Here is a 23,603-nt window from a genome sequence, read left to right on the forward strand (position 1 = left end):
TCCGGCTAAGACCGGCCACGTTGCTCCTGGTCTTCCTAAAGGACCGAGCCGTGTAATGTGATTGTTATGTTTTAGGGCGCCATCAAATAAGAGCAAATGCTCTTGGAATTTGAGTGGTACTTCCACCTCCTCGAAAGGAGTGTAAGTTTCAGGAGGTTCCTCTACTTTGTAATATTGGAATTACTTTGTTACAGCATTTGCTGCTGGAAAATGTATCCATGAATAGTATACCTCTGTCTGCCGATATTCGTGTGCCTCAATTACGAATATGACTGTGCCACCTCTAGGTGTCAGTCCATTTTCTATAAGTTTTAAGGTTATAGATCTCCTTTTAATGACCGGAATGAGTGTTATATTCGGGTCTGCTGCTTGCATGGTAGCATCAGCATCTGCGAGTTCAGTTGCTAATCTAACTGCCTCTCTTTCATCATCACTCTCTGCCATTTTACAGACAGGATGGTATTATGTTTGTTTGCAGATCAGGTTTCTTTATGGAACAAAGATTAGATGTACAATATTTTGGAACTGTTTATCCTTCAACGTTGACTTGACCAAGAACCATACATAGGAGTTCCCTCCTGCGAGGTTTTGGAGGATATAACCTTTCACCCACTCCAGACGTCTTTGGAGTATTTGGGAAAAGGGGTCTGAGTGAGAAAGCACGACTGAGTTACTCTAAATGTCTTACGTTACTTTTATCGCCCTTTCCAAACCCGTTGGGCGCCATGTAGTGTAGTTCCTATCTTCCCAATAGGCTCTGCGCATTGGAATAGTACCTACAGCAGTAAAGGCCTAGGCCAGACGTTAACTAGGTCTACTACTGTCGATACTAGACTTAATTTTTGGGTTTGCCAGCTAAGCTCAGAGTTCGCTAGAAACTTTCTCGAATGTTCAAGGAAGGATTAACTTCCCTGATTAGACAAGAAGGGATTTAGTTTCTGACAACCATAGAACATGACAACTTTGCTCTCCCCTAATCAAGAGTTAATCTCGAGAGTCGAGTGAGCACAAGGCAATTATTTTACTCAGTCAGTACGTGCATTCTTAGTCTCATCAGATTGTAGAGAAAAGGAAGAGACGGGCGTGTTCAATAAAAAGGTGTTATTTATTGATCAGTCTCTTTTCTCGTACAAGAGAAATGGATCGATATTATTGCAATACTTATAGTTAAGTAAAGTGCATACATTAAAAGCAATAGTATAAAATAATACTGTAAAAACATTGATATGGTTTCTGAGCCATATGATGTTTAAAATGATTAAAATATATTTACATACACATATACATTTGACTAAACGTACTCAACTGGTGTTTCTAAATACGCCTACCCCGTGTACCTGACCTAAGTCTAATGCGTGGGCGGGAATAGAAAGTTACAGTTTAAGTTAAGTTTGTTTTTGCCAAGTGAATAACTAAAGAATTCTCTGTGAGGGGTTATTCAGTTCTGTACCTGGAATTTTAGGATGGATGAGGAATGGTATATCTTTCTCTGCTCTCGATATTCCAGGCTGCCTGCGAGGGCTGCCCGAAAGCGCCGGTGCTGGGTCTCTCGGCTTGAGATAGCAGCGCGTCTCTCAGCGCGTCAGGAAGGCGGGGCTGCGCCAGCGGGGTCTGCTTCTGCTCTCGGCTTCGGCAAGTATGGCTGCTCCGTCTTGTCACCACGCGTGTGTTTGCATAGGGCAAGGTCGGCAATATTTATACCTTAAAGGTGCCGAGATTGACGTAAGGATGGACATAGGTACGTCAATAAAGATGTCATACGACTTGCTCGTTAGCACATTCTTTTGCAAAAGTTCTCTGTGAAATCAAAACAATGGCCGCACGGATTGTCCAGGTTGTCATAGGTTTGATTTGTTATGAGAACGTCGTATGCCTTATCAGGGGCTGGAGGAATGTCGCTTGTCTAATTAGATCTCAAGCGTTATGACCTAATCAGATAACACGTTCCTGTGCCGTAGTGTGACTGCGTCAGATAACGGTATCTGCATCATGGGGGTTTTCTTGCCTCATGGGCTGACTGTTAGTTAACTTGATAGTTAGTTTAACCAGAATAGGGTCAGGAATAGGGGGACTGATTCAGAACCTATAGAAATACACGACAAGACTTCCTTCAGAGTCCAACAGTCTTTGACAGTGCTGATAAAATGTATGACAATGGTTTCAGGCCTCATACTGAATCACAATCTCTTAGGCATCAACTTTTGTTTGAAAAGAATAAAGGGAAAATAAATTACTGGAGGATGACCCTGAATTTGTGCTGGTAACGTTTAAAATCCATATCAGATATTCAGCACTTGCTGTGGAACTAGACACATCACACCACATCTCAAAGAACTCCACTCGCTCACTATACACGAACACAGTTCAAACTCCTCCCTCAAACCTTCAAATCTCTACACAACACTGGTCCTGCATACCTCAATAGCCGCATCTCCTTTGACAAACCCACTAGATTCCTACTAGCACGCATCCTACGAATATGCGGAACCAGAACCGGAGGGCAGTCCTTCTCCTTCATCGCTCTTAAAGCATGGCACGACCTGCCGTTACACATCAGAGCCTCCTCCTGAATTTGTGACTGCCACAAAAAGCTGAAAACCTGGGTCTTCATTAGTCCTTCCATCTGCCCTAAGCAGGATACTCTCCAGGGAGATGGTGCACTCTTCAAATCCTAATGACATATGAACCCATTGACTTTAGCTTCCTCTGCCCCCATTGGCTTATTCCACAGTTTTGGTTGATGTCAGTGGCACAGTGGACATATATAATTGCTGATAATCTTACCTTTGATGATGTGATGGAAGACCCTTCGGGTCGTCTGTAGTCCAAGATGGTTCTCGAGCACTGATTGGTGTCCAACTGAAGATCTGCTGATCTGTTTAAAGGTGTTGATGGATGTTTCTCCATTCCCTTGATTTGGTAAGCCGTTGCCAAGGGGTGTTTTGCAGCCTCAGATACTTCATCATAGTAGCAAAAATACAAATAGCTTGTTTTTTATGTAGCATTTCTTACCACTTCTATGGTGTTTTGAAGCAGTTCAAATGAAAGGTGTTCATGTCACTAAGTATAATGAAATCAATTTCACATCCTCGGAGGATGGAAGACTGAATTGATCTGCAGGGATTCAAACTACTAAAATATAAATCACAGTAGGTGAGCTTTTAAGTCTGAGCATTTTGCTGTCTGTTGGTTGACATACATGTCGCTTACGTCCTCAACCCAGTTCAACACACGTTTGCCTGGGGACACTTGCACCATGCAATTTTGTTTCTTGCCTCTCTGTTCTTCGAAAGGGATCAGCTTAGTCCTGTTAGACAGCAACTATCATTCAAGTGCTATCAATACCGTTTTTCAGTTTTCTCACAAATCTGTCTGTATAGAAAACCAGCTCTGGTGAGCGGAATTCTTCTCAAAAATGTTTACGTTAATACTAGAGCAAGGGGTAGTACCTGCAAACTGTAAGGGTGCAATAATAAGGCCACTGCATAAGAAAGGGGATGTATATGCCCTAAGAACTACAGGCTAATTAACCTACTAGATATAGGAGAAAAGATTTTTACTAAGATGATACTCGGTAAGCTAAAAGCGTGGGCGGAACTTCGGTCAATCGTGCCAGTGGAACAGGGTGGGTTTAAAGAAGGCCACTCACTGTTTTGCCCTGTGGGCTTTAGCTAGGAAATCGACGGAACAAAACGGCAAATTATGTTGCTGTTTCGTCGATTTCTGAGCGGCCTTTGATTCAGTAGATAGAAGTAGCCTTTGGGAAGTGCTAGAAAACTATGCATTGCCGGAGGGCATATTAAATATTCTAAAAGAATTACATAGTGACAATTGGGCCCAGGTCATTAGAGATTCAAAGGGCTCATTAACGCAGAAAATTCCTGTAAAGAATGGCTTGAGACAAGGGTGCGTCTTGGCAACCTTGCTCTTTTCAATCTTTCTAGCAGATCTTCCCATGGTTTTGGAAGTTGATAAGAGTGCGAGCCCGCGCATGAATAATAATAAAGTTGCATGCCTTTTATATGCTGATGATCTAGTGATCGTGGACCAGACTGAAATGGGCCTCCAAAGGAAATTAAACTCTTTTAAAACATATTGTGATAAAAAGTTTCTAACGGTAAATATGGAGAAAACAAAGATCCTATGTTTTGGGAAGAGGGTAAACATTTTTTTACATTTTAAATGGTTTTTAGATTCTTAGGTTCAGACAAATTAGAGGTAGTAAGTGAATATAAATATAAATATCTAGGCCTTTGGTTTGACAGTGCATTAAAGTGGAATACTCACGTGGCGGCACAAACTTCAAAGGCGTCCTCATCGGTCTGTGGATTGAAAAAATGTAATAAGGACTATGGTGACATGTCACACAGACCGTTACTAAAAGCATATGAAGCTATGATACCCCCACAAGTTCTCTATGGCGCTGAAGTGCTCTATTTGAGTGGTAAAAGGGGGTGGACCGGGAGGAAGGAAAGATAATTAAAATGTTGTTGTCCCTACCTAATGGTTCCATGTTGCAAGCAATTAGACTTGACTGCATAGGAGGTAAAGGCACAAATGTCATTGCTAAGATTTTGGAACCGCCAGATGCCCGGTGATGAACAGAAGGTGTCAATTTGGTGCAGAAAGGAAATACAAGCAAGTAGCTTATATTGGGCACGGGAAGTGAGGAAAACCCTTCAGCTAGTAACTGCGCAATTAAAGTTGACCCTCGAACAACCATCATTGGATTTAGTTTTTACTAAGAAAATGCTTAGGGACCGAGGGCACGAACATTCCAGATCACAAGACCTGGAGTACCTGAAGCTAAAAAAAATCAGTGAACTGGGTAAGAAATGAATGGGAAAAGGAGGCCGGTTTCCATACTTGGATGTGCTACCCAGTAAATGGTTAAGGTACGAAATTATGAAGGTTCGGGTAGGCTTAAACCCATGGATGATCGATAGTAAATTAAAAGTAGCCCTGATCCAACCTGATGGTATTTGTAAATGTGGCCTAGGTGTAAAGAATGGTACAAAAGGGGGTGGTGATGGACGGAGCATCTGAACCAATCAAACACTCACACCCAGTCAAAAGATCTGGGTTTAATCCATCACCGTTCTTTAGCCCACTCTGCCACCCCAGTTCAGACATGGCTATATGCAAATCAGTCTGACCCTGTGCCTCATGGGAACAGTCCAGCCCGAACTGCCAAGCCATGCCTTCCCTGGACCGGAAACAAGCTTCCGAGGACCGGTTTCTGGCATTACAGCCGTCTTCAGCCCGGCTTGCTTGAATCCAGTGGCAAAGTGAGCAAGGGACTCACGTCTGACCATACCCTGCCACACTTATGGCGGCCAAAAGCGGTACAAAAGGGGTGAATGTATGACATTGTTCTACATTCTGTCCATCAACTGTGTTATTTGCAATTTTCACCCCGAGTGGGCTGGGTATGCTCAGACGTGAGTCCCAGGCTCTCCACACCACTGGAGTCGAGCTATCCAGGCTGATGAAGGCTGATAGCCAGAAACCGGTCCTTGGATGCTTGATTCCGGTCTGGGAAAGACATGGCTTGGTAGTTCGGACTGGACTGTTCCCATGAGGCACAGGGTCAGAGCTGATTTGCATATAGCCAGTGTCTAACCCAGGGTGGTGTGGAGTGCAAAAAAACGATGGATTTAGGCCCAGATCTTTGTACTGGGGTGAATGTATGACATTGTTCAACATTCTGTCCATCAACTGTGTTTTTTAGGTGTAAAGAATGACATTTTACATATACTATTGGACTGTACATTGATTTTAACAGTGCGAAAAATGTTTTTACGTCCAATATTTTTAAAATACAAGGTGAACTCAAGATCGGAGGCGGTTGCTCTCCTTACAGAAATGTCGTTTTTAGATATCACAATTGCGTAGGGGAAATTTTTGAAAGCAACAAGAGAAGCTGTAACGGAGGCATCCAAGGAAGTTGGGAAATTTTAAGACATTAAGTTTTTAAAATACAGAGAATGTCAATTTAGTGTTTTTATGGTTTTAAATGTATATAGAATGTTAAAATGAATTATGATGTAAAATTTCTATTGCTAAAGTGGATCCGTGGTCTTGTGTATGGTTTATAGACTATTGTCTAAATAAACTTTGTTTTTACTACTACTATATAGAATACACTTGCGTAGAATTCTCGTTTTCACACTTTTAACAATAGAAGAGGTCTAAGTTTCTATGTGGTTCGTAATTAGAGGTAGCACATGCATTGGTGTTAGAGAATACAGATTGTATACTCATCCCACGTGTTCCTTCCTCCTCATTGCGCACAACCACACCATGAGACAAATGCAAAGAACCATCCAAAGTATGTTTACTGACATTTGGGGTAAAAGTTGCTGGGGTGATTCGAAGGACTCAAAATGACTGCATTGCTTAGAAAATTGAAAGGCAGTCTTTTATACACATTTGCCAGCAGGGGTGATGGTGCACTCAGACTATTTTAAATGTTTGTCACATGACGAGGCTTTTTGGAAACTGATAATTATATTGCAGCTCTAGGATTTTCTCAACCAGCATACAAATACACAGGCAGTAAAGATGATGAATATGTATGTGGACAATTTACTATCAAAACATCAGATATATATCAAACGCAGCAAGCAGTTGACATTTTGAGAGGACTAGAAAAATCATTAAAATGCATGAACAATCTATGTATAATTTGCAACCAAGTATTCCAAAGTTAACAAGATCTAAACAATTTGAGTGAGAATTATGTGACAACTAAGTATCAGAGTAACTCCCACTAGTACAGCCAAAAGCATAAGGGGCTATATCTGAGCATGGGACATATTGCTTTGAAGAAACACACAGCAGCATATATGTCCAAAGTGACACTCAATTGTGATAAGTGCGGAATCAGCAAATAAGTTATGGTGGTACTTCTTGGTTGGAAGTTGATTTAAAAAATGTTTTTGCTAGCTACCAGAAAAGATGAGGTAATAATGTAGTGTCAGTAAATTCTGTTGTATGGTGAAGAAAAAATTGAATAGCCTTAGGACTGGATGAGACGTAGCAGGTTAGTTCCACCAATAGTTCCACCAATAGGTATTTATTGCTGAGTTCGCACATGAGGGGCTTTGTGGGATAACTGTAACTAAAGAACCTTGAGAGATTTGTATTGGTGACTTGAAGAGTGACTCAAGTAGTGTTTTCCGTGTGTTTATGGCAATAAGCTATTTAAAATGTTCCTCCTCTCTAATTAATAAAAGTGCAAAGCATTGAGTGGGAAGTAAATGTCCTGGATGACATTTGCCTTCTCGTTGTGTTGGGTTGTTTGCAGTTGGTAAAACTCTTATCTATACAGACTTAAACTGGCAAAGAATGGACTGTCAAGTGCACTGTCAATGATAAAGGTGGCTTGCAATTTGTATATGTTATTTAATATATTTATAAAGTGCTTACGATCTAAGGAGTAATAGAGTAACAAAACTGACAACTACAATGGTATGAGAATAATCAACTGGTGGTAATGTGTCATATGTCATTTGGCTCTGTGGATGTTCTAGGAATGTTACTTTTTTTATGATTCAGTTACTGGCCTGAGCGCTAAGCGCCTTGAGACCCTCCCGGGTGAGTAGTGCGCTATACAAATGGCATGATTGATTGATTGATTGATGCTATATTTCTCCTTCTATCTCACCTCCTTCATGAAGGGAGATTAAATTGAACGTGCTACGTGCCATTTTCTAACGTATCTGAAATCTTTTGAGAGGTTCCACTAGAAGGTGTGTTTAAGGCTCGCCGCGTTCCATACCTGAGCTGTGATGGCCAGCTTAACAACATTAGCATTCCTAGAAGAGAAGTTGTCCGATTGTGGTGATCAAAGGAACATTTGCAGACAAAGCATTACGAGATTCTGTCGGGACTGGAGGCGAAGATTATGCTTTTCTCTTTGGTGTATTAACTATTTCATTAAAAAGCAGCCATCAGAACCATAAACCACTAACTTTCCCATAACACTCTGGACAATGTAAATAATTTCCTCCAATCTACACACAGGAGTGAATATAAAGTCCTATGCCTTTTTTTCATTCTCTCTCTTTCTTCGCTGCTGTCAGCCTCAGTTAAGTGCATCTCACTCCCTTTGCCTTTTTAGGGTTTACTGGTGTCTTTTCAGGGGATGGGGTGGAGGTTCTTTCCGGCATTTTGTGATGTTTCCCCATGTTTGCTGGCTGCTGGGCAGTGTCATCGTGCTCTTTACCTGACCCTTCTTTTCTCTGTTACGGTGACCACAGGTGCAGTGTGGTTACACCCCTACCCCTCCCCCCCACCTGGTGGTGCTATGGGATTCAAGAGAACATCTTGATGGCTCCCACGACGCATGTCTTTTATTCTCCGAGGCAAGACCCAAGCTGCGCTGCCTGCCTGCCTTTGTTCTGCACACATCTTGTTTCCTTGAGATAAGGCCCGCTCTGCAAGGGTCTACAGTTCCTATTTGTTCTGTGCTTTGCTGAGCCTTTGGTGCATTGCTGCTGGCATTCTTCTGGGGTCGGTATTGTCCTGTGTGTGAGGATGTATGATGGTACATAGCAAACGCTTACATCGTATACCATTACATCGTAATTGTTACATCGCATGTTCCCATAGATCATGAATAATCATAACGCATACCATTACGCCGCATTTGTATAGCAATGCATCCAAAATACATTCACACCGCATACAGACACCCCGCATGCTTTTAAATTGCAATATTTACCCGTATGCGCATTTCCCTTCACCCGACCCTAAACCCTAATCCTTGAATCATAAAACATTATCCTACAATATGGCACGCTAACACTTTCCTAAGCCCTAAACAGCATAGGCTGTAAAGCAAGCCTACACTACGACCTCAACCCTAATCCCTAATCCCCAAAGGCCAAAACAGTACCTATACTGCAACTAGCCCTAACGCAACCCCAAAACAGCACCCGTACTACTAGTAGCGCTAAGCTCTAAATCCCAAAACAGCACCTATACTACCATTAGCCCTAAGCCCTAATCCCCAAAGGCCAAAACAGTACTTATAGTGCAACTAGCCCTAAGGCAACCCCAAAACAGCACCTATACTACAAGTAGCCCTAAGCCCTAATGCCTGAAGCCAAAAACAGCACCTATACTACCATTAACCCAAAGCCCTATCACAATACCAAAACAGTACCTATACTGCAAGAAGCCCTAACGCAACCCCCAAACAGCTCCTAGTCTACTAGTAGCCCTAAGCCCTAATGCTTGAATCCAAAAACTGCTTTATGAAACAAGAAAGTACCTGGTTCGTGTATTTCACCGCTTTTTATTTTGTGCGGGAAAAGAAACAATGACCATAAGGTTCATATGTTCAGTATATACCATTTGCATTTTTTTTCAGAGATATAGAATATACATTTGAATTTCTTGTCTGCGACTCAATACATCTAACATCCACCAAAAGTAATTTTTGATCAAGTGCAAATCAAATTAATAAAAACATAATGTGGCAATATTATACAGTGGAAACATAATACAAAAACAACATATATAATTCATCCAAATACTTCTGAAAGAATTACACCAGCTGACACATTTTCATAAACACAAGAACTCTATTCGCCTAGCAATAGGTGATTTTAAAGAGTTCCTAAAGCTACATGGGCAATTCTTCTTCACTCCCTATCGGGTGCGTAAACCTTTCTACACCCTAATTTTGGAGTATACAGCGGATTAAACGCCATATGTGGCAAATATATTGAAACGGCCGACGCGTTTCTAATCCCTGCGATGACTTGCGAGATTATCATCAGGGCACTGGGGCACGGTGTAACCTGAAGGTCATAAATTCGCTTCACGCTGGTTAGTATGGATGATGCCTCTTCCTGGTAGAATCTACAATTTTTAAATCAACGGATTAGAGGACGCCTGGTGCTCGCTGTCACTTATACAGTATATGTAGCTTCCAGCTACTTCGTTTTCTTTTACCTCGATTATTGAGCGCTGACACGCGTGTTGGAATACTTGTAAGCTTTATATCCCGCTGTTTTATCTATGCTCCGTTTGGTGGGAGCAGTGTTCGATTTCAAAGTTGATCCATCACTACAGTTTAGGAGTCAGCCATCACGCTACACGGTGCTGTTATGGGCTCACCCACCGGAAATTTGCGTGTTTACTTCCTATAGCACCTATACTACCATTAGCCCTAAGCCCTACCGCAATAGCAAAACAGTACCTATACTAAAGCAAAAACCAGTACCCTAAACTCTAAGCCCAAAATACGAGTGGCCTCCTTACCTGTCTCTTGTCGTTGTTCCAGTGTTGTCTCCCTGTCGTCTGTGTCCCCGGAGCTTGTCTCGACGCGCCCCATAGCCCGTCTCGGCGCACCCCATAGCCCGTCTCGGCGCACGTCCAATACATCCCATGCGTTGGGAATGCATGCATTCTGAAAGCGCATGCAATGAAATGGCGTGCGTAGACAACGCACGCGTCGTAACGTTGCGTGCGTTGTAATTGCACACGATGTAAACGCATGCATCGTAACGCATGCATTGAGATGGTTGTCTCCCGTGTGGGAGACGCCCTCCGGGGTCTGCATTGTGAGGCTGCTCTGGCCCCTTGGGGTATATTGGTCCCAGGCAATGACTTAACCCAATATTTCTGGGGGTGTGATCTTTCACTGGGCTTAGTGCCCAATCTCTTGGAGACCTTGGGTCTCCCAAAAAATCAGTGTTCGTTCCCTCCCAAAATTCGTACAAGTAGGTAGGCAGGAGCCCCAGCAGGGCAACATGCAATCCTCTGAAATAGAATACATGGAGGAGGAAGTGCTATCCTTCCTCCCTTGGGGCCAGTATTTTTATGAAGCTGTTGACTCCTCCATTTACAGGTCAGTGTCTGAAGCCACAGCCCCTCTTGAGGATTGCCTTTACAGGCAGATTACAGGCAGATTACAGAGCAATGCACGCTGATCCCGTGCCCTGGTTCCGTGCACCTGGGGCCCCCAGGTTCATGCATTCCGAGCCTCCTCCCCCCTATTGCCCCTTAGTTGCAGAAGCACAAACTGGAGGCGGTGTGGATTACAATGCCTTTGATAGGCTTAAGAGGGCTTTCCTGGCGCAGTCCACCGCAGCCAACCCAGCATCATCTTCCCCAAGCCAGTACACAGTAGGCTCCCCCTACCTCCCCTCCTCTATCCGTTTACCCCCTTCCTTCCCCAGTCAACACGAATGGGGACGAGTCCCATGGAGATGCTGTTGTGGAGGTGGGTCCTTACCTGACTTGGTACCCCATCTCAGATCCAAGTCCTCAGGGGCAGCCTTTGGCTGATCTGGCAGAGGACATGTTGGACCCTGATGATCTAGTTCATTCCAATTGGTTGAATTGGGCTCCAACGGCCAAGATCGGCAAGTATTTGGGTGGCCATTTGTTTAAACCTCTAGAGAAAGAGATCAGTAAGCCACCTGCCGTCAGTGGGTCCCTGACCGTATCTTGATGACAAAGTTGCCCTCACACCAGAGATTGATCCAAAAATGGCCACCTTTCTAGTAAACTACATCAAGGACCCCAAGAAAAGGATTGGGACTGTCTTGGTGTTCCCCCAAAGATAAGCTCCTGAACGTTATTGGGCTCCTTACCAAGATTTTGGATATGGCAGAGGAGGCTAAACTGACAGGGAGTTTCATTTCCCCGGAGGTGTTCATCTTTTTGGGCAATGCGAATTGCACTTTGTCCATTGAGAGGTGCAGCTCTCTTTTGATTAAAGTGGAACCAAAATTGGGGAATCCAGTCTGCTGCATGCTGGTGCGCTGGCCCAAGGAGGAGTATTTGGCGACCCCCTTCATCACGGAGTGGGGAAGTTTGTAAGCATCAAAAGCGACAGGGGTCAGCATCCAGTTATAAAACCTTTGTAAGTTTGACGAGTAGTTAGTTTACCGCCACTTCAAAATGGAAGGGATCCACCTTCTCAGAGGTGTCTTGTGACTCCTTGATCTTCATCTGGCATGGGCAGGACTTAGAGTTCTCAACACTCCCCTTCAGGCTGTCTTCAGCCTCTCGGCATTTATCCAAAGGTGGTGCATCTGCGAGCTCGGGGATTCGTCTCCTATTCTGCCTGGATGACATTCCGCAGTTGGATGAATGCCTGGTGAGGCTTACCCAACAAGCACAGCAGTAAATCCCTTTAAGAGGCTGGGTTTTATCATTAATGACAAGAAGTCGGTTCTGACGCCCTCCTAGAAGATGACGTTTCTAGGGTTCATGATCGATTCCATGACACCTACCTTGAGTCTTCTCTCTCTGAGGATGACCATGATCCACCAGGAGCTGTGCAAAATCCAGTTTGGCTGCTTGCTAGGGTTTCTCCGGAGCCCTCGGGTACAGAATCGTCAACCGGAGGTGTAGCGGCGCCTGATAGTGCACCCCTGAGCGGAATCGGTGGTCCCTGGCCGAAGATATCCGCATCTGTGTTTTGGGGCCTGTGGCGAGGGGAAGCCGGGGCCTCTGGTGGCACAGTGGCTCCAGGAACTCACCCGAAAATACTGGGCTTTGAGCTGAGCTCCGTGTAGCGGAGTGGGACTTCCCTGCCGTGAGAACGAGCTTTGGTCCGCCATCGGCGGCGTAATTCTGAGCGTGGCCGCATCGTGGCAGCGGGCTCCCTGGTGTCTGATGCAACGGGACGCATTGCCGAGGCCCTTTCCCGGTGCGGTCTGACACCCAGGACATACCTACATTGCACTGGGGCCCTCAACCTGCCTCAGAGCCAGCGTTTGAGTGGGCAGCACCTGGGGGCTTCCTGTGTAAAACTCGGAGGCCTGACATCGTATCTGCCATAAGGATCCAGCAAGTGCTGGTGGGCCTCCTGCGGGTAGACATCGTGGGACGGCCCCGGAAATATAGCGCCTGCCCAGGCCAGCTGTGGGCGTCCTCCTGGGCATCACTAAGCTTGCTGACCTTCACCCCGCTCTTTGGGGCGGACACAGACTGACTGCACATAGAAGCCTTCCATCGCTTGGAGAGCTTTGAAGAGACTTGGGGGGATGGGGCTGGAGCAGGTGCTTCTCTGAATCTTAATGCCACTGTTCCGATCTGCCTGAGGCCCCATGGTGGATGCCCCCGGACCCCCCTCCCCCATTCTTCAACACATCCTTAGCCTATGCACCTGGGCCACTGCAGTTGGACCTCACTCACAGAGGCGCCAATCACCACTGCCTACATCCCCTGCCAATCGCATTAGTTATACCCTGAGAAGGTGGAGTGGTCTGTGGATGGGACAACTCCCACAGCAATCGCTGCAAAAGTGCGAATATCAATCACAGCTTTCTAGGCGCCTTCCATTGCCCAACGCTACCTTATAGTCCCTAACAGGTACCGTGGCGAGGCAGACTATACCCGGTGATAACCTCAGCTAGCACGTAACTGGCCATAAGCTCAGGAAGGATCCTCACCATGTCAAACGCAAAGGGCCCCAAAACATCGCAGCAAAGTCGACTTGATCGCTACACATGCCCTAAGGCAGACTTGACCGAGCGGAGGGGAGTTGGTGACAACGGCCAAGGCATTGACCTCGGACCTGGGGAACTGGGTTCGAGTCTCGGTAATGACGCTCAACATCCTGTGATTCTGGGAAAATCACTCAATCTCCCCATGCCTAACAAAAATGAATGTGCGTCCTCATGTAACGTAACTGGTGCTATGTAAAGCGCTCTGATACTAGATTCGGATTCCTGCAGAGCCCACCATGAAGGACTTGATGGCAGCTGTCATGGGGGTACGTACTTCTATCGATGCCCTCTCCTCGGAGGTGACACTGATCAGAGCAGACCTCACAAAATATCGAGAAAAGGTCAAGCAGCTGGAGCTCACCACTGCCAGCCTGGTGGAAGACACTTCTCAACTGCGAGAACTTCAAGCATTCCGTAAGTACACGGAGGACAAGCTGGACGACTATGAAGGGCGTCTGCGTCGCAAAAACATCCGCGTTCTTGGGGTGCCGGAGAAATCGGAGGGTCCTGCCACAGACCTGTTCATTGAAAACCTGATCTCAACAAAGCTGCAACCGAAGGGCCTATCCAAATGGTTTGTTATTGAGAGAGCATATAGAGTGCAGGGGGTCGCCCGAAGCAGGGAGCCCCCCCCCCCCCCCCCCCCCTCAGATTCTGGCCCAATTACTCCACTATAGACAGGGATACCATACTGCAAGCTTAGAGTTGCACCTCCGATCTACCTGGATAACTCTGTAATTACTTTCTTCCCTGATTTTAGCCGGGCGGTGCTGATGTCGACGATCGTTCCTAGATGTCAAACGCAGGCTGCGTGAAAACGGACTGAAGTATGCCATGCTTTATCCTGCGCGTCTCAGGATCGAAATCAATGGTAAAACCTGCTTCTTTGACCTCCCAGAGGTAGCATCTGACTGGCTGGACAGAGTGAGAGCATCACCGGAAAGACTCAGACGATCAGTAACACAGATGATGAATCCTTCCGAGAGGGGCGTTGGTGCCTCTGAACTGCCTATTTCCTCCACCACTTGAGCTACGGCCGCTGGCTGTTGCAGCATGTAGATGCTGAACTTCTCACCGGAGTAGTGAAATCTCTCAACCTTTGTAGACTTGATATCCATTGTGTACTGCACCTCTACAATGTAACGGTAGGAGGGGGATTACTGGGGCACTAAGCCTCCCCCAACATTCCTTTTTTAGTAATATAGTTTGGTGACAGGCACTGCATTTTAAGGATCATGGGCAGTTTTGGGCCCAGAGTGCAGGAGAGCAGGATGGGGGGTTGTAGGGTGCGATTGGTTTTCTTGTATTGTTGTTTTCGACGTTATCTCGATAGTACACTGCATAACTGTGATGCCTACAAAAGTGATCTCTTTACTTATCAATGGGGATACAGCGCAACAAAGAATTTAAAGTTTTGAATTGGAATGTTAACGGACTGGGATATAAGATCAAGAGAAGTATTGTGTTGCAATATATCCAGAGGCTGTCACCAGATGTGGTACTGCTCCAAGAAACCCACCTCATAGGCAACACGTGCAAAGCTATGCATAGATGGGGTTACTCCATGGTAGCACACGTGGGCTTTACTTCTAGCTCTAGAGGGGTAGGCATAATGCAAAAGAAGTCCTTTCCTCTAGCAATTACCTCCACATGCGCAGACGATCGAGGCAGGTACATTGGGGTTACGGGTACCTGGGAGGGCCGAACGATCACTTTCATGTCAATATATGCGCCTCCAGGGATGCAGGCTGTGACATTCACTGACCTTAGTGCTGTACTGCTCACATTACCAGATGGGCACCTCGTACTCGGTGGCAACTTTAATTCAATAGTATCGAGTTCACTGGACAGGTACCCCCCTCGTGCAATCCCCCAAGCTTCACACACTTTCTCCAGTTTTTTGGAGGCAATGGGGCTGGTAGATAGGTGGAGAGCATACAACCTGGACAAAATCCAACACACTTTCCACTCTGAGGCGCACAACAGTCTTTCCCGCCTTGATTATATAGTGGTCCCAGCTCCACAAATAGGGGACGTACACGAAATCCGGCACCTTGCTAGAGGTATCTCTGACCATTCCCCTTGATGGGTCCACATAGTTCTGGACCACACACACAAGTGGGATGTATTGCCCCTATCAATCCCTGGTATCTAAAAAACTCAAAAATACGAAAAGACCTAAACTAATCTATTGACGACTATTTCTTAGAGAATGAGCACACCGTTGAGTCCCCTCAAACATTATGGGAAGCCTTCAAAACAGTGATCCGGGGGCAGGCCCTTTCCTTGATTGCGGGATCCAAGAAAGACAGAGTGCAGGACATTTTTTAAAAGGAACAAGAACTCTACTGCCTTGAACAAGACGTTAACTCAGACACCACACCTGAAGCCCTCCGTACACTCCGCTTGCACCAGGACGAATACCGGGCGCTGGTCACAGACCGTGCCAAGTTAATGTGACAGGACAGGCTGTGTCGTATATGACAGGGGCGATAAAGCTGGTAAACTGATTGCCTGGTTGGATAAAAAGGAACAGGCAAGTAGACTCATGCCGAAGCTTAGAGGTGCTGACTTGTCCACTGTTACGGACCCACAAGATATAGCTGATCACTTTGCAGCCCCCTTCCGCACAGTATACAACTCGGTGGCACCGTACCCTGAGGAGGAATTCTCCGACCTCATCAAAGATATCTCCCTTCCAAAACTCTCGGACACTGACCACACATTTATGGATAGTGTCCTTACCGCTTACGAAATACCTACTGCAATAGGAGCTTTGCACTCGGGAAAAGCCCTGGGCCCGAACGGTATCCCTATCGAACTTTACAAGCTCCGTCCAGATAAATTGGCCCCTAAAGTCCTTGTTCGAAGATAGCCCTGCGCAGTGATCACTCCCATATGACCAGAGAATTGCAACTATTGTTACAATCCACAAGAAAGGGAAGCCCAAAACTGACTGCGCCTCCTATCGTCCTATATCCTTATTAAATGCGGAACCCAAAATCTTAGCTAAAGTGCTCGCCAACAGGCTGATTAAGGTTATAGGGGACCTAGTACACCCGGACCAATCGGGATTCATGCTCAGAAGGAACACTGCTTTAAATTTGGGTAGATTACACAGGGTCCTGTGTAGGGTGCAGACGATACGCGAAGATGCTAATATAGTCTCGCTAGATGCTACCATGACCTTTGACACACTGGAATGGCCATATCTCTTTGCTGTACTTACTAAATTGGGATTTGGCCCTAATTTCTGCCGCTGGGTGCGACTATTGTATACCGTGCCGATGGCTCAAACAGTAGTGAACAACAAGAAATCAGAACCCTTCGCACTTAGCCGGGGAACCCGCCAGGGGTGCCCCCTCTCTCCTTTATTGTCTGCCTTGGCTCTCGAACCTCTTGCGGCATGGATCCGTAACAATGTAATGATCCGTGGTATGCAATGTTCGGCGGGGTGGGAGGATCGAATCTCACTCTATGCAGACAATATTCTTCTGTATCTCACATTGCCCAAAAGATCCCTGATTGCAGTCTTTGATATCATTGACACCTTTGGTAGATACTCTGGATTTCGTGTTAACTGGCAGAAATCACTTGTATATGTCCCCTGGGGAAACCCCCCTCCTTTACCCCGAAACTGCCTTATACCAATAATCTCAGAAGGATTCAAATACTTTGGCATCTTCATCTCTCTTGACCCCGCTGTCAGATATGCCCGAAACCTGGATTCTTCCTAATGGGGCTTATTCCTGTGCAATATATTCTAAAGCAGGCAGATACCCACTTACTGGCCCCACCAACCACTCAGTCAAAATCTGGCACGCTGTGACTAAGTCTCTGGGCTGGCACAAGAAGTTTACTCTTGCCACACCCCTATGGGACTCACAGGAACTTGGATATTTAGGAAATACCAAAGGGTTTGACCAATGGGACCTTATCGGTATTTCCCATGTTAGGGATCTTTGGTGCACCGAGGGAGTGAAATCCTTAAAAACCCTCTAGACCCAATATGCACTGGCGGATTCAGAGTTTTTTTGGTACGTACAAATCCGGCATGCTCCGCAAACAGCATTGTCCAGTATCACAACTCCGCTGGATGCCTCCCCATTAGAGGACAGACTACTTGATGGTCACCTGCCTGAAAAGGCCATTTCCCTAACATATCGAAAGCTATCAACAATATGGAGGACCCCCTGCGGACACTACGGGACAAATGGACTGAGGACAGAATAGAACTGGATGACGAAAATTGGCAGACAGCGATCTCCTCTCTTAAAACTGTGTCTATCCCGGCGCGACTCAGATTGGTGCAGCTCAAAATACTTCACAGAATCTACATAACTGGTCCCCAGCTAATGCGTATGGGTGGGCTGACAGACTGCTCTTGCAGGCGGGGATGCACACAATTAGGCACATTCATTCACATACTATGGCACTGTGAGCCGATCCATTAGTAATGGTGTAATATACATGTAATCATGAGCGACACACTGGAGGTAGAAATCAAGCCAAAGGCCCCCAGATGCCTTCTTAACATCTGGGAACTTACTGACCTTAACACTTATTCCATGCAATGGGTCACACTAGGCTGCATGATTGCCAAGAGAAATATTGCGCAACTCTGGGGAGCCTCGCATACACCCACGGTTGCAGATTGGGAGATAGACCTTGACTGGTGTATGTTACGAGAGAAGACCGTTTATGTGGCCCGAGGTTGCCCCTGAAAATGGTCTAACATCTGGGTCCCCTGGAATACATACCGTGGCGATATTTGTTCCCCTCCACGAGATGCCGATGGTGAAGATCTCCCCTCCCCGTGACATCCAACTAATCATGTTGTTTTATATGTATACATATTTGACTTCGCTGTAACTCCCTCTACTGATCATTGTGAAATTGTACCTTTATGTCGAGATTGTTCAATAAAAGGAATTATAAAAAAAAATAAAAAAATAACAAATCTCGCTGAGGTATATCACCCGGCTGGTCGGCCTTCTCTCCTCTCCTCTTCTATTCTAGCGATTTTCCCAAGTCCCCTGCATTATGGCGCTTTACAACGCCTCAAAGCTCATCTTCAGAAAGGGTTCCTTATTGAATTCGGCAAGCCTTTTAAGGTGGTTTTGTCGCCCTCTATTGTTCACTAGGTGCAGTGGTTTATGCGAGAAGCAGTTATTTACAAATCTGTTTGGGGCACATTTGATGAAAGAATGCATGCTCTGAAAGGCTTTTTCTATAGGAGCCCGCCTGGAGAACATTATGAACGCAGCAGACTAATCCTCAGATTCTACCTTAAGCGGTTTTAAATTAAACCGGTGGTAGAAGTGGCTCAAGTTGTGATCCATTCGCTTTGAACTAGCATGACCCTCGCCTCCAGTTCTGACATAGAATATAACATTTCCTAGCTGTCGTAATTGAATGTTTCACTTCTATTAATAACGCAGAGGCGCTTGGCTGATCCCTCCTGAATTTTTAAGAAAGTATTTTAGTTTAACTTTATTACAAGTCCATGATCCTGTTATTCAGATGTATGTTGATTTTGTTGCTCATGCTGTTGAATATTGTGTTATAGTGTGATTTTGTCTCTCCATGTCATTATTTGTTGGATTACAGAAATTTGGAATTGTGGTACAGTACTGATAATCTTGGACTTCCTTTCCTTCTAGACTGATTCCTGAAGTTGCGGTGTTTCCCTGTTTTGTGTGAAGAAAGAGGGAGAATAAAAAGAGGCATATGACTTTATATGCGGTCCTGTGCGTTGATTTGAGGAAATTGTTAACAGTGCCTAGGGTGTTCTGATGGCTGCTATTTAATGAAATGATTAATAAAACGAAGAGAGAAAAGCATTATCCTTGCCTCTACATCCTTAAGAGAATTGAAACTTTCTGTTACCACAGCTAGGAAATTTTACATTCTTGCTACAAAACTACAACAAACAGTAGCCCGGAAAAAAATCATTTTCAATAAAATTCAACGAGGCTTCTCCCACAGAAGCTTTCACCTCTGCAATTTTAAAAGGAGTTTAAAATCCACATTTTGATGGGAGGTATGTCGTTGATGCCTCTAAAATTGACCCTTCCCTCGTCCTAATTTCTAGACTAGCCTACTCTGATCCCGTTGCCTCAGTAACGTAGATACTGCCCCTATATCCTAGCCTTCAGCCCAATCTCTGAATCATTGCCACAGAAGGTCTCAACCCTCCGCTCTCCTTGTTTGCCCAGGTGTTTGCTGCAGTTGTTGCTAGATTTGACTCTTAAAGTATCTGTTATGGCTCTGCTTCACTCTTTTGTGTACACCCGCGCACTCGGGGTTGGTACTTTTAATGTCGGAGTTTGTAAGGTGGCTGACTCAGTATCTGTACTGTCATCATGCAGATTTGTCATTATTGCATACAATTTTCACACACGTTTGTTCTGATACCAGGGTGGATGTTAGCTTTATCAGGGCTGTTTTCAGATATTTGCAAGGCTAAACACTTCTTAACTCCTTCGACGCTCATGACGAGCCCAGCTCGTCATGGAGTTTCCATTGATTTCAATGGAAATTGCATTGAAGTGAAGTATGAAGCTTAGCATCCATTAATTCCTGTCTTCCTGTGTTGGTTAAGGCACTTTGACTCTTATTGTCCGTGTTTGTCAAATGTTGCTGTTAGTGAAGTGAACATAACGCCTGCTAAACAAAACACTTTAAATTACCTTCGACTACATGCTTTCTTTGTTGGACAAAGCTACGCCAACTTTGAAGACGGTGGGCACATCAAAGAAATGAGAGTAAACGGGTTAAATAACATAACTTGGCTGTTTCAGAGCATTATGAGCTTTCTAGCGCTTACTGATTGCCACAATATACTTACGTTTCACTGTTCTGAAGAGTTTTGGTGTTACTGATGAAATAGCAAATACTTGCTGTGTTCTTTGTTCCACTAGCACCCCTTCAAAAGTTAATCAAGATGTTGTTCACTACTCTAGATAATAGGCCATGCCATGAATGCTCAATACAGAGTCAGTGCAATTTCTTCCTTTCTTATGCAGTGCATCGGTAACTGTTAGGAGGTCTCCCTTACGTTAATATTTTTCTAGTTCTTGAATATTTAACTGTTGCGCTCAATGACTTGCTGTGATTTCCCAAAAATCACAAAGTGTAATTCAACATAATATTGGCTCTATGAGGTGTACATGCTTGCTGCATTCGTCATCTTAATGATTGAATTTGAGCAGCTGTTTTTGTAGAGCATAGGGGTCGTCACACGATAGCCTACACAGGCATTCTAATTGCCAATACCAGAGCTGTTATCAATATGCTGATCTTTGAAGGGTAAATTATTAATGCAATTTTCAATTCTGCATTTTTTAACTAGATTTTCCGTGAAGCACGAAGAGCGGTTCCTAGTATTGTATATATGCCTCATATTGGAGATTGGTGGGAGGCTATTGGTGACACTGTGAGAGCTACTTTTCTGACATTGCTGCAAGACATACCATCTTTTTCACCAATCTTTTTACTGTCTACCTCTGAAACCGCATACAACGAGCTACCTGCAGAGGTAAGTCCTTAAATGTATAGCCTGTGGGTTACAAGCAATATTTATATGTATATCTAAACTACATTGCTTAAAAAAGTAGACTCCTTCTCTTGGAAAAAGAGCACAGCACCTTTGAAAACAAGCTGCTCCAAGAAAGGCGATCCTAGAATTTCTTTTAAGGGATAGTCGTTTATTAAAATATATCCTCATTTGATGTCTTTCTGATACTTTCTTTTCCTGCCCCTGCTGATCCATCACTATTTTTTAAAATATGTACGAAATATGAACTTTTTGACAGATTTTCCTCACCAAGAGGAGTAAAAATCAATTCAAGCTCAAGTACCATCAATAATGCAGATGATCCACGTTTTTAATGTTATGCCAGACAGGCTATTTGGGGTGGCAGAATCGGTCATGACAATCCGAATTGCTCGAGCGTTTGAATGGTATTCAATGGACCAACTCTGTGGTGAGATAGATAATTACAACACTTTTAAACAACACCGTGGGCCAAAGCTGCATGGGTAAAACGCAATGTCAAATGTAGTATTCTTTCGGCAAGGAATCCATGTGTGAGGCTGCATCTCTGTGCGTTGTTCTTATTAAGTTCGAGTCCTCCGCTACCCCGATATTGCAATTACAAAATAGTAACGGGGACATGATATGCACCCAGGGAGCGATTATGAACACACTGGCCCAACACTTAGCTACTGTCTACCAAAATAAGCACGCTCCACCCGCAGAAATAATACAGACCTTTCTGTGGCAGACAAAGCTACCTCAAGTAGACCCTGAAATAGCTGAATCGCTTGCAGGCACCATTACTAAGAAGAACTACTAGCAGCCATCCGACGCCTCAAAATAGCCAAGTGCCCCGGAAGCGACAGACTCCCAGCTGAGTTCTATCAACAATTTGCGCCACTACTAGAAGTATATAATGAGACCCGCAAGATTAGTCTTTGCTCACATCCATGCAAGTAACTAAGTTGGTAACCATGATCTTGAAACCTGACAAAACCCCTCTACTGTTAACTTCATATAGGCCGACCTCACTCCTAAATCTTGATGTTAAGCTTCTCAGTGGGATGCTAGCAGGCAGGTTATTTCCTCATATGCCCCACCTAATAAACCTGTTTATTCCACGGAGGAACACCACACATAATCTGCGATGGCTGGCACATGTCTAGCGTGCCCCCATCCGTAACAAGCATTTGCAATGCAATAGGTCTCGCGTTTGCAAGAGTTTGAGCTATTGGCATTGTAAATAACAATGCTTTTTATTTCTGTGTTTTGAAAACCTGCAATCGGTGCTTAAAAACGCACTTTGGACTTATAGTCCTAGCTTACTAGAAGCAAGGCTGGCAGTAAAAGAGGCACAGTTACTGCCGGCTTCGCTTCTCGTAAGCAGCGACCAAAAGTGCTTGTTTACGTACCCCTTGTAGGTTTTCAAAACATATTAATAAAAGGCATTGTCATTTACAATGCCAATAGCTCAAACTTTCCTTTTACAGTCAATATGCAGTGGTTTTACGCACATTAGCCCCTCATCTCATGCATGATCGAAGGACAGTAGAGTTTTGGTGTGATAAGAAAAGGGGCATAGCTCACCTCCCCCTTAGTATCAACCCCCTGAAAGGGGATCTAATTGCACGCATTCCTGTGGGAGACCAAGTGCTTTAAGTGGGATGAAAAAAACTAGGGTGTCTCATATGAGCGTGACAGATGTAATTAAGGGTGTGGCTTAAAACACTTCAGCTAAAACTCTGTACATAGCATAGTGTGCCACATTTTGCTGCTTCTGCCCATACAGCCAGATATATGATACACTCCATTGATCTTAACCTTTTCACAATTCCATTGAACCTAGCCATAGCCAACGCATTTCGTCTCCTTGAGAGACTTCTTCAGGGCTTCAAAGTATGGCACAAAATGTGTCCCTCTAATATTCGCGGTATTTCTAGTCCAAAAAGCATTAAGATACTCGTAAAATCCAAAAGCTCTGTATTCGTGATCCAGAACACATTCTGATATGTTGCAGGTAGGGAACCTTGCAAGATCTTGACAGAGGACGAGAGTCTCTCCCTGAGGCCGTGCTCTAAGACTGTCCTCTCAATCTGCCAACCATAAATCCTGATACTTCTGGGACAGGGTTATTAAAATTCTATATATATATATATATATATATATCTGAAATACGAGCATTCTGACCTCGTGTCTGGTAACAGCTCAGTGGTTCAAGGAGCACGGCCTCAGGGAGAGACTCTTGTCCTCTGACAAGATCTTGCAAGGTTCCCTACCTGCAACATATCAGAATGTGTTCTGGGTCACGAATACAGAGATTTTGGATTTTACGAGTATCTTTACGCTTTTTGGACTAGAAATACCGTGAATATTAGAGGGACACATTTTGTGCCATATGTTGAAGCCCTGAAGAAGTCTCTCAAGGAAACGAAACCCGTTGGCTATGGCTAGGATCAATGGAATTGTGAAAAGGCTATGATCAATTCAATGTTAAAAAAAGAATTTACCTTTGAAAAATAAAGTGAACACTGCATCAAGAAAAACACACTTGGGATTTGGGCATTTGTTCTTTATGTGCTACTCAT

At 44.6% G+C, this 23,603-nt stretch overlaps 1 protein-coding gene across 3 annotated transcripts in view; it reads left to right on the forward strand.

Moving 5' to 3' along the window:
• The window catches only part of ATAD2B (ATPase family AAA domain containing 2B), a 974,520-nt gene that overhangs the window by 580,433 nt on the left and 370,484 nt on the right, over positions 1-23,603 (forward strand). For all 3 annotated transcript variants that reach the window (XM_078647713.1, XM_078647714.1, XM_078647715.1), the window contains exon 19: positions 20,833-21,018. In XM_078647713.1, coding sequence (XP_078503839.1) covers positions 20,833-21,018 — 186 coding nt within the window. The remainder of the gene's footprint in view (positions 1-20,832; positions 21,019-23,603) is intronic.

This window comes from Lissotriton helveticus, chromosome 6 (genome assembly GCF_964261635.1).
Source record: "Lissotriton helveticus chromosome 6, aLisHel1.1, whole genome shotgun sequence".
In the NCBI taxonomy this organism is placed as follows: Eukaryota; Metazoa; Chordata; class Amphibia; order Caudata; family Salamandridae; genus Lissotriton; species Lissotriton helveticus.